A 14,234-nucleotide genomic window follows, 5' to 3' on the forward strand; every position below is an offset into this window, starting at 1 on the left:
TTGTCACAAGGTTTCGTCACCGTCACAAAAAACATGAGATTTCGTGGTGCTTTTTAACCTTTAAAAGTGATTTCACTTTCTGACGTGAGAAATAACTAATTACTATTTGACATGCATTTTTGAAGATTACTTTTTGTAAACATATATGAAACATGAATATTGATAAACCTATTTAGACGTAACTATCCCACAAAACACAATACATAGTGGGTTTTCAACCTTTTGTAGTGCTTTCACTTCCTCCTGTGGTTGTTGGACTAGCTTCAGTACTCTTTGATGATTCAACCGTGCTTTGGACTGTTGTCTGGGTACTTTCGTATGTACTCTCTGTCATCGTTGATGTGGTCATTTCTGAAGTAAGAAATACACAATTACTGTTTGAAAAGAGTTTCTTTTAAAGATTTGTTAACATTGATGTTCAACATCATTTAATGTCACACAAATAAGTTAGCTGGTACATGTGTAGTCAAAATGAATAACTGATTTTTTCACATTAAATGTACATATAAATTAAGAATATCATTTTTTGCTGTTAATTTTGAAAACGAAATCCTGATATTATTAACAGGTACTTTTAAATTTTATGTTATTATCTATACATTTAAATACATCTTCAAAGTATATAAGATAAGATAAGATATTCTTTATTTTCTTCAAATTAATGGAGAGTATTACATAATCAAATTATAAACTCAAGTGAAAAAAGAACAGAAACAAAACATATTTATATATGTACATATTTTGATAGAAATTTATAAATTACGACAATCTATTGCAAAGAAACCTCTGTTTTTATACAACATAAATGCAACGATTAACATTATCTGTTTCCATTTTGTATACGATATATTTTCAAAACTTGTACCATTGACACATCCCATAAGGGATAAAAACTGTAATTCTGGATTTTGATTTTCAAACAATAGATATTCGTTGACATCAAGAAATTTTAAAATGTTTTCAAGCACAATTTCTCTGTCTTTTTAAAGATTATAACAGCTTAAAACAAGGTGCATATTATAGCTATCTGTTTCCTTATAACATAAAGGACAAGTTTTACATACAGTTTTCATTGATGAAACTTGAACTAAAAAGTTGATCAACAGCCGTTTTGAGGGTTTCTCTTGAACAATTTGTCAAAGCTTATTAGGGCACAAATTCGTATGTATTCTACTAAAAAAAGAGAGTTCAGGGTTCACACAGAGAGAGCTATGCCATTGTTTTTCTTCCTCTGCCAAAATTGTTTTGATAACCAATTTTGAATATTCTTTTTTGTTAAAAATGATATTACAGTAGTTAAAAATCACATCGAAGAGCTTATATTTCTTATCTGTTTGTAATAAGTTTTTAGTTGCAAAAAGTTTTTAAGTTACATGAACATCAGAAATAAACCTATAAATCCGATTTTGTAAAGAGTTTTGGTCCGATCGGTGTAGTTTGCCTAAAAACAATAAGCGGCATTTATCAATGTAGCCTTGCATGTTCCACAGTCCAATATTTGATATGCTGGAGAGCGACGGAGAAAATTTGGAAAATCCTTGAATGATTCTGGAGTACAAAGTGTCTTTGTACAATGTACATACTCTAGGAGTTGCATGTCGGTGAGTGTCAGTGACGACCATATTTCACAGGAGTAGGGGGCAGAGGGTAGCACAACACGTTTCCATATTTTTGCAGACACAACTGGATGAATGTCGGAGTTATTAACAGCAATAGAGTATAATGAGTAGATCTTTGATCTTGCATTTTTGCACACTCGTTCGGTTAGCTTGTCAGTTTTCATATTTGCTTGTAGAAGGCAGCCAGCATAAACAGTGTTATCAGACTGAGGAATTTCACTACCAAATAAGCTAATACTATAGGAAACAGAACATTTTTGTGTCTTGGAAAAAACAATAATAACAAGACACTTTTACTTGGATTGTAATGAAGTCTCCAAGTATATGCATATTTTTTACTTCATTAAGTAAACATTGTAAAGATCTTGGCGAGTTGGTCATTAAAACAGTATCACCCGCTAATAAAATACCTGGTATGTGTATATAACCCAAAACAAGACCGTTACCATTGTGGCAAATTTCAGATAACAAATCATTAATGTAAACAAGAAACATAAAGGCACTTAGGATTCTTCCTTGTCCTACACCTTGTAAAACTTTAAACTAGTTGGGGCTTTGTAACAACCGTTAATGATACAACGCCGCTTAATGATATAAATAGCATTAAGCGTTGCAATTGCAACGCTTAATGCCATAAATTCTTGCATTAACAGTTGACATCTTCAACTGTTAATGATAAATCGCCGCTTAATGATATAATTGTATCATTAAGCGTCACAAATGCACAGCAGCCCTAACGCTTAATGAAACAAGCAAATATCGACATCCTCAACCGCTAATGATACAAACTTTATATCATTAAGCGTTGCAGTCGCACCCTTTAATGATACAAAATTGTAAAAATGATTGAAATATTATTGTGTTCATAAAGCAATGGGATGAATATTTGCTTAAACAAGGCAGATCTAATATTTCAAGGTGAATTATTAATTTTTTTATCACCCCCCCCCCACACTTTTAAAAACGGTGCTACATGCCTGTAACATCAGTTTTAGCTGAAATACACTTTGCTCACAATTCATAGCGTGAAATTAATCTTTTAACAGCTTTTTTTTTTTACAATATTTTTACAAATTGTTAGATCATATTCATACGATGTACATTGAAAAAAATCAGATGCTATATTGTGTCAAATATAAAAAGCGAGAATATATTTACAATTTCACCAGATTGCCTATATACACAGGTAAATTAGCGAATACAAAAAACATTGATAATGAACTTATTTAAAACAACTGCGTGATTTTTGCGTGATTGCCCATGGGAGGCCCGCTGCTTAAAGGGAGCCGAATGGAAAGCTTTTCTTGTAATATAACTAATGGACTTATCTATTATCTCTAATCTTACGAACTAATTTATAGATCATGTGTTATAAAGAAGGGGTATTGAATGGTATCTCTTAGTCTTATTTATTTATCTATTTATTTTTGTGAGAGGGGAGGGGGGGGGGCTACATCAACGCAGGCTAACTATTTTTTTTTCATTATAAAAATGTGATTTATCCTTCAAACTTTAAAAACGAAATAAAATAAAAAGAATTTTTTTTATGATATCCATGCATTTTATGAAGTTATTAAAATTTTTGCTACAATGGATATAATGGAACAAATATACAAGTTGAGACAAATAAGAAAAAAACCCGGTTTTACAGGTGCATCGGTTGCTCGGACCCCTTTACCATTATGTACTAGGTTTCCGTGGAGTCACCAAGCCAAGCAGATCGTTCAATAGATGTGGTTAATATTAAATCTGCAAGTCTAATTAAATTTGTACATATAAATGGCAGATTTATGGTACGAATAAAAAAGAAATCTGGACAATTTAGAGTTATAGAAAATTGCTGAGGATCGGAGTTCGTTAAGGTGGTTTTGATGGAGGGAGGGTGGGCGTCTATCTCTTTTGCTACACGGAATCATTATGAATTTCTTCACTATTAAAATAACCTTATATTTTTGTTTCAGTTTGTTTATTTCGAAATTACTATTGGTGAGTTAAACTTCAAAACTTACAATATGACAACTGGATACAAATTGAATTCAATCAATGAGTAAGATATGTGTGTGCTTGGGAGGGGGGGGGGGGGTAGGAACGCGGCTTCAGTGAGGATTCAAACGGATAGTGACTTTCTTTGAAGTATGGAATGTCCGTTTCACTATTTGTTTTTAGTAAAACACAAATAGAAACAAAAAGAAATGATGCTGGAAACAGGAAAAAACATAGAATATTTCGAGTTAATTTATCTACAAGTGAAACAAGCAATTTTCATGGAGCGTTCGATTGTACCTTCTGGTCAGACTGTGAATGCGGTAAATCACTCTCGGGTAAACCCAGGACTACGACTTTTTAAGGACGTCGTTATAACTCAACATGCAGACTGTATAGGCAATGTATATAAAATGATAACTCCAATACAAAAATATACATTGCTCTGATTTTCATACATATACATTAATATACTCTTTATCATAATAGTATAATGCTTTCCTGATAATAGTGCCGTTATTAAGGTCTTCCGTTTTCCAACGGAAGACCTTATTGTTTTCGTTCGGTTTCTTTTTCCCTATTATTAGGGTCTTCCGTTTTCAACGGAAGACCCTCTTGTTATTCTATTGTTTTTTTTTATTATTATTATTCTTCTTGTTTTTCCTTCTGACTTCTTTTTTGCTTTATATCTCAAAAACTATTCAACCGATTTGCAAGAAATTTTCAGGGATTATGTTAAATACTTGTCCCTTTAAGATTTTAAACTTTCAGTCATTAAGTCACTTCCGTTTTCTAGTTACGTCATTTTTAAAAATTTCAAAAAATGATTTTGTCCAGGACTTTTCTCGTAAACGGTTGTTTATAAAGACTTGAAATTCTCTGTGATTGTAAATCTGCGGATTTACTTATGGCAAATTTACAAAAAAAATTATTTTGTCACTTCCGGTCGAAACCGGAAGTGTTTCTAATTTTTCGGAATTTTCAATTTTTTGAGCGAATAATAAAATTATATGCATGTTGTAGAGTTTGCAAAGCTAAATGCAAAACTGAAATTCGTTTTCAAATCGGATGACGCATTTAAGAGATATCGGGGTTTAAAAATTGATCTTTCCGGAAATTTTGATTCCGTGTTTTTGGTTTTAAAAATAGTGCAAATTTCACACTGAAAGTAATTTCTACTGAAAACAATTCGTACTGATAATTAAACTATATATAAAACACAAAATTATATGCATATTGTAGAGTTTGCAAAGCTTAATACAAAACTGAAATTCGTTTTCAAGTCGGATGATGCATTGCAGAGATATCGGGGTTTAAATATTGATTTTTCCGGAAATTTTGATTCCGTGTTCTTGGTTTAAAAAATAGTGTAAAATTCACACTGAAAGTAACTCCTGCTGAAAACAATTCGTGCAGGTCATAAAACCGGACTCTGTTTTTTAATAGTTAATTAAAGTGTTTATCGATACAATTTCGTTATTTCGATCGATAATTACGTTGTTAGTTTTTATTAGTCTTATTAGTTTTAATCGAAATAATTATCGTACGATTCCCCATTTCAACTCGCCATGTTTTGACTGCGAACAAACAGCTGATAGCGGTGTGTCTACATTTTTAAAAGAAGCATGGCCTGCAAGACGTCGATAGTGGAAATTTCAGCTCTACTAACGTATGACAGATTATAAAGGTATGTTTCAATACAGGATATGTCGTATTGACTTTTTCTTTTCAAAGTATTTGCACTTTTCAATCTAATCCGAGATTCCTCTGACTCTTACCTCCGCTTTTGAAGTACGTCACAATATAAAAGCGGGCGTTAGAGTCAGCGGAATCTCGGAATATTATCTGTCCAGTGTATTTTCACGGTAGCTGCAGAACTGTGGCTCTCCGGGAAAAAAATATTGACAGACCGGAGAGCTACAGGGCCACCCATTGAAAAAATTGTACATGTATATTTATTGCGCAGAAAAACGTGCGCTAGTTTTGGACTGATTTACCTTATTTATACGCAAATTCTGTGAAAACATTAGTACCATTAAATTCTTCATGCAATTTACTACTGATATCGACTCTTTATTTGCCTCAGACTTTCTCCGAAACACGCTACCGACCTCGGAAAATCAAGTATGTTGAATTTACATCGAGATCGAGAGTCGCCATTTTTACATGTAAACAAAATGGACCACATGAATTTACGGGACTGGTGATGGTGTTTAAAAGACTATCCGAGGCAAGTGAAGAGAGGATATCAGTAGTAAATTGCATGAAGAATTTAAAATTAAAAGCGATGGGAGTCCTAAGGTACACAAGAATAGAATGTTGTAATTAGAGTGCATGTTTGCATGATGATAACTTTACCCTAAATATTTAAATATAGCAGATCTTTACCATATCGCCTTCACTTAATTTTTAAATTAAAAAACTCATGCTTGTATTTAATTAAATAAATATATTTGACAAAGTAAATATTCAATCTAATTAAAATTAGACCTTTTGTCTCGCTCTCTGTTATATATGGTTATTGCTTGTGTAACAGGCATGTAAAACAGAGTGCGAGATGAAAAGTCTCAAATTTCAAATTATATCAAGCTCAGAATTTAGGTCAATGTTCCATGATATCTATTAAACAGTCTTCTCAAGATATAAGTATTTCACAGAATCATTGTAATTTGAGAGATTAGATTATCTTTTATACATATTGATTCATTTTAGGTAAGCTTTACATGCATATCACATCTACATAGCATGTAAATAATTTTTACTGCATGTGCCTCAGATCTCTCTCTCTCTCTCTCTCTCTCTCTCTCTCTCTCTTTTAATCTTGGCAAAGACTGAAACTGTCAGAGGGCAACTTAATTTTGTGACAAAAATATCTCGATCTTGTAAAAGAAATCCAAAGTGCATTGAATTTTAAAATGAGCATGTATTATTAATCCCTCATTTTTATGCGCATTATACATAGTATTGTTTTTAAAACATGTAATTCGTAAGAAAAAAAAACCCTCGCTAAATTTATTCGCAATAAACCCCAGTAGAATTGACAAAACATGGTATACACGTACCAGAAGCTTATACATGTACTTTGACACTGCATGTTTGGATTGGTAATATTCCTTTGTAGTTTATGAATTGAAATATTGCTGTCGCACTTCAAGTAAAACAAACTCTCTCTCTCACTCCTGCTCTCGCTCTCTCCCAATCTGATATGTCTATACCCAAGAAATTATTTTAATGGTATGATATTATGACTTGATATGCACATTTTTGTTTTTGTACTGGCTAAATGTTAATGTCATATACCGGTATTTGGATATGTCATACTTATAACACTGCATGGTCAGTGTATTTTTTCCAAAAATATTATGTATATGTTAATGTAAACACAGCTATTACAAGTACATGTATGTTAACACAGCTAATTTTTTTTTTCATTTCAGCTTAAAGCAGACTCTTGTTACCACATGGCTTTTACCTGTTGATTCTTGTGGTTTCAGCTCTTGAGGTTAACCTGCCACCTCTACCCACATGCATATTCCCTGTGTTCTACAGACTATCTACCGGTAATTCAAATTAAATCGGATAATGCATGAACAATAATGGAACTTTAAGAAAGCATCATGTCCTATTGTGGTTTGTTCATGTTTGATAAGAAATTATGAAAAACAAAATTAAGGCTGTTTAAAGAAATATAATTGTTGTGAAAATTTGTTTTTCAATAAAAGTATGCAATTATATTTCCTTCATTTTTTATTTTATAAAGATATTTAGATGTGTTTACATAGTTGAAAAATCACCCAACTCTTTCCAGTTTTCTCCATTAAGATTACATGTAGGATATGTAAATGTACATTTGACTTTTGAATAACACCAGCAATGATTATTACTTTTGAAATGAGCAAGAAACAATCTATTTTCATCCTTTTAAGGTATATATGCATAAAAAAAGTAGAAAAAAACATGTCAAATTTGAACATTTTTAATGGAATTCTCCTCCGCCTCCAGCTACCTGGGTGTGTTTGAATTTAATTTTATTTAAGGCTGATGTTGAACTTGTTGATCTTACTGTTTTATCATGGTTAAAAAGAGACAAGAAACCAGAATAGATTAGATTTTTAATAAATATGATTGTTAGCTTACTTTTTTTCATGGAAAAAAGAAATCACATGCAGGAATACTTGTCTATTTATTTATTAAAATGCTACAAATCATTCAAGAAACATAAAAAGATCAAATTTTAGTATCATTGATGATTGTTTTCAAACATGTGTGAGAAATGACTCATAGAAATTGCCACAAGTTTCAGAAAATTAGGCAAAAGATTTCAAACCATGACTTTTTATGAAAATCAAAAGATAGGGGGTGGGTATACATGTAAGGGCATTTCTAAGTTATGTGAAGCTTTTATCAAGATAATATCATGTAGATGTATGTTGTATTGAATAAGGTTTCTTATTAAAGGTGGTTGAACAACAATTGACCTCTAAAAGGTCAGGTAAAGATGTTTTACTATGGAGAACCCTGTAAACCTGTGTTGAGTAAAAGAACTTGGAAATGGTGGGTTCACTTAAATGGCCATATGTTTATTAAACCTCAATGGAATTGTCAATATGTGGTATACTTTTTTCTCAGAATTGCATTAGCTTTCTTATTCTAAGACAAAGACATCTGTTCATAAAATGTACTATGTTAAAGGTAGCAAGGGACGATTCGGATAAAGTACCCGTTAATATTTTTGTAAAATTAAGGTACATCACTACACCTAGACTTATACTTTTTAAGACACTACTTCACAAGATGGCGATTTAAATGTTTTGTTGAACACTTAATATCGTTCGATTGGGTTGTATACCGTCATAGCTAAATGGTTAAAGTATTGGGTTTCTAAACCGTTTGAGTTTTAGTCCGCCTGGAGCTTTTGTTACTGTTTATTGAATTAAATTTTTGAAAATGTAATTGTTCATCCAAATTTGCACATTTTTTGCCTTTTTGACTTAAACACTTCTTATCAATTATGATATCTATCATAATCAAGTAATTTTCTGCTGATTTGAGAAAATATTTCAAGGTGTTTTGAGCCACCTTAAGAGATGCTGTACTTGAAGGCTTATGAGTGTTGCTAAGATTCATAAAATGAATTTTAATGATCATCATTAGAGGGATCTCCCTTGTTGGAATTGGTATGCAATATGAAAACCCCTAATGTTTAATACGTATATGAGAATTGAATGGTGAAACTTGCGGCTAAGACTGTTGTGTTGACTTTACACTGTGAAATTGCAAGTTACAAATGGGAGGTTATATAACTCGAAATTTATGTGGATGGGACATTATATACCTATTCACTGGGTATGAGGATGATAGCAAGTTTATTGTCCTCCAAGACAGCCACTATTTCATGGGCGAAGCCAAGTGAAATAGTTGCTGTTGAGGGGGACAATAAACTGTCTGTCATCCTCACACAACACAACAGTCTTAGTCTGTCTTTCTGTCAGTAAATAGATATAGATATATTAATTATTATCCTGAAGAAAACTTAATTTGTTGGCCATGCAGAATTTCTTGATGATAAACAAATTAGAATTATCGGACTTTGAATTTAATGCTGTGATCGGATTATACCAGAGGTGTTCCGAGTTTAAAAAAGGGAAATCGAATGCTGCCGGTGAATACTTTCGTTGACTATTCACCATGGACAGATAGCATAGAAACTATTTCACAGTTAGATGGAATAGCATGTTTATTCATTGTAATTTTACATAGGAAATATTCACAGAAATATAATAAACTTTACATTGCTAAGTTTCTGACATTTGATGGTGCAACAAGCACACAGTTTGGAAGGTCAAAGGTGACATCTTTTGTATCTGACTCCTTTTCGGCTTTATAACTCAAAAAGTTTATAACCGATTGAAATGAAACTTTGAGAGATTATGTGCAACTATTATGCCTCTAATATAAGATCCTAAAGTTTCTTTGAAAACGACCTTTCCGTTTTTACGTTACGTCATTTAAAAAAAAAATTTAAAAAGTCATTTTGTCCGCAGCGTTTCTAAAAACGCTTTAAGATAGAGGCTTGAAATTTTCAATGGTTATGATTTTGTCGTTTTACCTCTGTAATAAGGCTCGAAATGAAAATCTGTCACTTCCGGTCAAAACCGGAAGTGAATCAAATTTTTCGAAAAATTGAATTTTTTGATCAAGTCAAAAATGAATATCTGTTTTGTAGAGCTTATTCAGCTTAATCTAACACTGAAAGCCGTTTTCAAATCGGACGATGCATTAGAGATATCGGGGTTTAAAAATTGATATTTCCAGAAATTTTGATTCCGCGTCCTTGGTTTAAAAAATAGCGTAATGTTCAAAGTAAAATTAACTCGTACCAAAAATAATTGCTAAGTCGCACCTGAACACATTCGGATTTTTTTGTTCAGTCGTTCTTAAAATCGGAAAGGTTTTTGTTAAGTCGTACTTAAAATCATTCGTATTTTGTTAAGTCGTACCAGGAATATTCGATTTTTTTCATATTTTATATTAGTTACTCTTGTTATTGGTTAAAGAGCTCTGCTTCTTACAGGAACTTCCAGCTTTACTTCCGACATTAACGGAAGACCCACTCGTTGCTTTGCAACGAGCTTTGCTCTAGTTATTATTTTTTTTTTTCTTACAAAATTTGTGCAGGCGATTTCTCGGACATGGCTAAACCGATTTTCGTGAAACTTTCAGATCTAATTGATATTAGTCCGAACTTAATATACATTTTTTTATTTTGATGACGTCATTTCCGTTCTTGAGAAAATGACGTTTTAGTGATTTTCAGAGGGTCGGCTTGTCCAGGGATCTCCTCCTAAACGGTAAAAGATATTGAGTTCAAACTTTCAGGGATTGTAGACAAGAGATTGTAGATGTGCAATTTGGCATTCAATTTTGTCAGGCTCAAAAGGCGTTAAAGCTCGCCTGGTTCCGAAAATTGAGACTAAAAAAACGTCGTAATTTTTCATGGTTTTCTTGGTTTATCTCTTTTCTGAAAAATATTTTCTTAACACATGTAATGCAAAAAAAGTTTATATTTACAAGATCTTTCATTTGATATCGAGAAAAAGGGGCTGGCCCCTAAAATTAGGGGTCCAAAGGGCTCTAAAGTCTTTCATCTGTAGCCCTTTACTGAGGGATATTTTGTGAACAGTTATAGAAGCAAATATGTTTATTTTACAGTTATGTATCCAAGCAATGTAATGATTTTATTATGTGTTACGCTATTAGGGGTTTTTAGGGGCCAAAAGTCCAAAATTTTGATTACATATATCTCAGAAGGGAAAAATATTTTGAAATGCAGTATAGAAGAAAAGATGCTCAGAATGATATATTAAATCATATGCATTTTTCAAAATTTTGTTAAACGGCCCCTATAAAGAGTTTAGGGATCGGCCCCTAAAATGTTCTTTCCCATATATCTCAAAAACGGTAACGAATTTCTAAACATTGTTGAACAAATTTGTTCAGATTTAAATGACCTTTTATTTGATATCAAGAAAAAGGGGCTGGCCCCTAAAATTAGGGGTCCAAAGGGCTCTAAAGAATTTATTTGTAGCCCTTTACTGAGGGATATTTTGTGAACAGTTATAGAAACAAATATGTTTATCTCACAGTTATGTATCCAAGCAATGTAATGATTTTATCATGTGTTACGTAATTAGGGGTTTTTAGGGGCCAAAAGTCCAGAATTTTGATCACATATATCTCAGAAAGGAAAAATATTTTGAAATGCAGTATAAAAGAAAAGATGCTCAAAATGATGTATTAAATCATATACAATTTTCAAAATTTCGTTAAACGGTCCCTATAAGAAGTTAAGGGATCAGCCCCTAAAATGTTCTTTCCCATTTATCTCAAAAAAGGTAACGAATTTCTAAACGGTTGTTGAACAAAATGTGTTCAGATTTAAATGACCTTTTATTTGATATCAAAAAGGGGGCTGGCCCCTCAAATTAGGGAACTTAAGGGCTCTACAATCTTTCATCTGTAGCTCTTTACTGAGGGAAATTCAATGAAAGGCTATAAAAGCAAATATGTTTGTTTTACAGTTCTGTATCCAAGGAATGTAATGATTTATTCATATGTTATGTAATAATGATATTTTAGGGTCAAGAGTCCATAAACTATAACCAGCTATATCTCAAAAAGTAAAATTTTTTAAAAGCAGTATATAGAAGGATGTATAGTATATACATATATATAGTATATAGAAAAGATGCTCAAATGATGTACTTTACAAAATGCAACATTCAAAATTTGGTTCAGCGGCTCCAATAAGGAGATAAGGGATTGGCCCCTAAAACATTTTTTTGTCAGATATCTGTTGAACGGTGACGAATTTCAAAACATTTGATGAACAAAGCTCTTATCCCTGAAACAAAATAGTATCTGGTCCTTAGAATGTAGACCCTGCTTTTCTATTCTAAATAATGTTTAGCTGTTAAATAGCAAAATCAAGATCGAACATATATATCTCAAATTCTAAAATCGGACGGAAGACCTCCTCGTTGCTCGCAACGAGATCGTGTCTAGTTTTGAATAAAATTACATGTGTCCTCGATTTTGTTTGGACAATCCTCGTATATGTAAATGTAAGCAGTGTAGATTATAATTTGAAATTTTCGTAAGAATTGTTCTTCACACATGCCGTCAAAAGATTAAAAACAAAATTGACCCCCTCCCCGTAATATTTAATTCGGATTTCTGTCATGCATATTAGACATTATACGTTACAACGATAAAAAAAGCAACTTTAATTTAATTAGGTAATTTTAGTTTAGTACAATGTTTATACTATACAAAGCAAAACATATCAAATCTTCTTTTTTAATTTTAGAAATATTGAAACAATCAAATCATTGAGCATGTGTCACCCCCCTCCCTCCCGCACGCACACACGCACACACACCGCAATGATGAATCGATCGTATTACGCTGTTCAAAATCGCAAAACAAAATCGAACTAATTTTTCTTTTTACAACTAAAAATGTATTACTTATATATAGAACTGTGTTCTAAACAATGACCCCCTTTTTTTGACATCGAATAATGACCGGAACAAATTGACTATGCAGTGCGGAACACCAACACTTCCAAACGCCAGAGAACGCCATTTACACTTTCAAAGATACCTTCTAGTACAAGATTTGGACATCGTATAAAACCTGCAGGTAACAATATATTTATTTATTTATTGTTCTTTAAAGACAAGTATAAATAAACAAATGTATAGAAACAGATAAACCGCATATATATTCATGAAAGCGGGATGGTATTCGCAAGGCATATTCCATCGTAAAACTTGTTTTCTTCACTATTAGTAATTTCATTAGATTATGTAGAGAACCGTAAACGTGTTAACAGTAATGAGCTTTTATTATATTGATTGATGAATCAATTTGATTCTCTCTCTCTCTCTCTCTCTCTCTCTCTCTCTCTCTCTCTCTCTCTCTCTCTCTCTCTCTCTCTCTCTCTCTCTCTCTCCACACACACAAACACACAGAACTCGCTTAAAAAACCCACTGGAATCAAGATTGATATTTTATGAAGAAATAAATGCTCTTACGATTGTATTTTTAAGCATTGAATGCTTATTTTTGGATGTCGTCGGTCCTATGACACACCAATGCGGTGCAGACAAATTGAATACCGCGCGCTAGCGCGGTATGATAATTTGTCTGCACCGCATTGGTGTGTCATAGGACCGACGACATCCAAAAATAAGCATCCAATGCTTATATTTATATTCATACTGGTTTTTTTTGTATGAAATATATGTTTATCGTCGCTGTAAAGCCATTATATACGCTCTCAGTCAGGGATACGAAACATACATGAAATAGCCATATTAGCATGTTATTAAGTACGCTTCCGCGGCTATAATATAGTGCCAGAAACTTTGTAGAGAAAACTCTTTTTAATTTAGGAGTAGATATAATTCGATGTTGATAATTTTTCAAAAGTACATATCCAATTGGTTATATAAGGTTGAACTTTTCATTAAATGTTATTCTTACCGAAATAAATATACTCAAAACACGTGGTGACGTTTGTGCTCATGGCGCATGAATTAGCAAAGTGCATTCATAGGAAATTGAACGTCTCAGAATATTGCGTCTCATTTCCTATGTGAACTTTCTATCAAAACCGCAGGTAGATAGGAAGCTGGATAATAACATTGATATATATGTTTCGTATTTTATACTTGCTTTAGAATAATTGATCATTGCAACAAGTATTCCAATAAATAATCCACTAATGCGGGTCGTTACCATCCATTTATTTAAGGTAGTCCTATCCTTGGCACTTAATGGGATCAATCATTAAAAGATTAGTTTTAAATGATAGACATACATTCTAGCAATACATATACATAGGACAATATGTATGTTTACATGCTAGTTTGTTTTCTATCACCTCTCCCCTTGCAACAATTATTGACAATAATGAAATTTGCCAGACGTCCGTTTTTAAATAATTACAAATTTTAGGAAAATTAGAACTGGACATACAAAATAGAGTATAAACATTTATGTAATCCATATCTCATCAATAATTTTGCGCAAATTGTTGTAAGTAAATTTAAGTATGCCTTATGG

General features: G+C 32.4%; 1 protein-coding gene across 1 annotated transcript in view; it reads right to left on the reverse strand.

Moving 5' to 3' along the window:
• The window catches only part of LOC105346803 (fibrillin-2), an 80,045-nt gene that overhangs the window by 7,456 nt on the left and 58,355 nt on the right, over window positions 1-14,234 (reverse strand). Inside the window, exon 62 of the mRNA XM_066085185.1 lies at window positions 220-351. Within this exon, the coding sequence (XP_065941257.1) occupies window positions 220-351 (132 nt within the window). The remainder of the gene's footprint in view (window positions 1-219; window positions 352-14,234) is intronic.

This window comes from Magallana gigas, chromosome 5 (assembly GCF_963853765.1).
Source record: "Magallana gigas chromosome 5, xbMagGiga1.1, whole genome shotgun sequence".
NCBI lineage: Eukaryota > Metazoa > Mollusca > Bivalvia > Ostreida > Ostreidae > Magallana > Magallana gigas.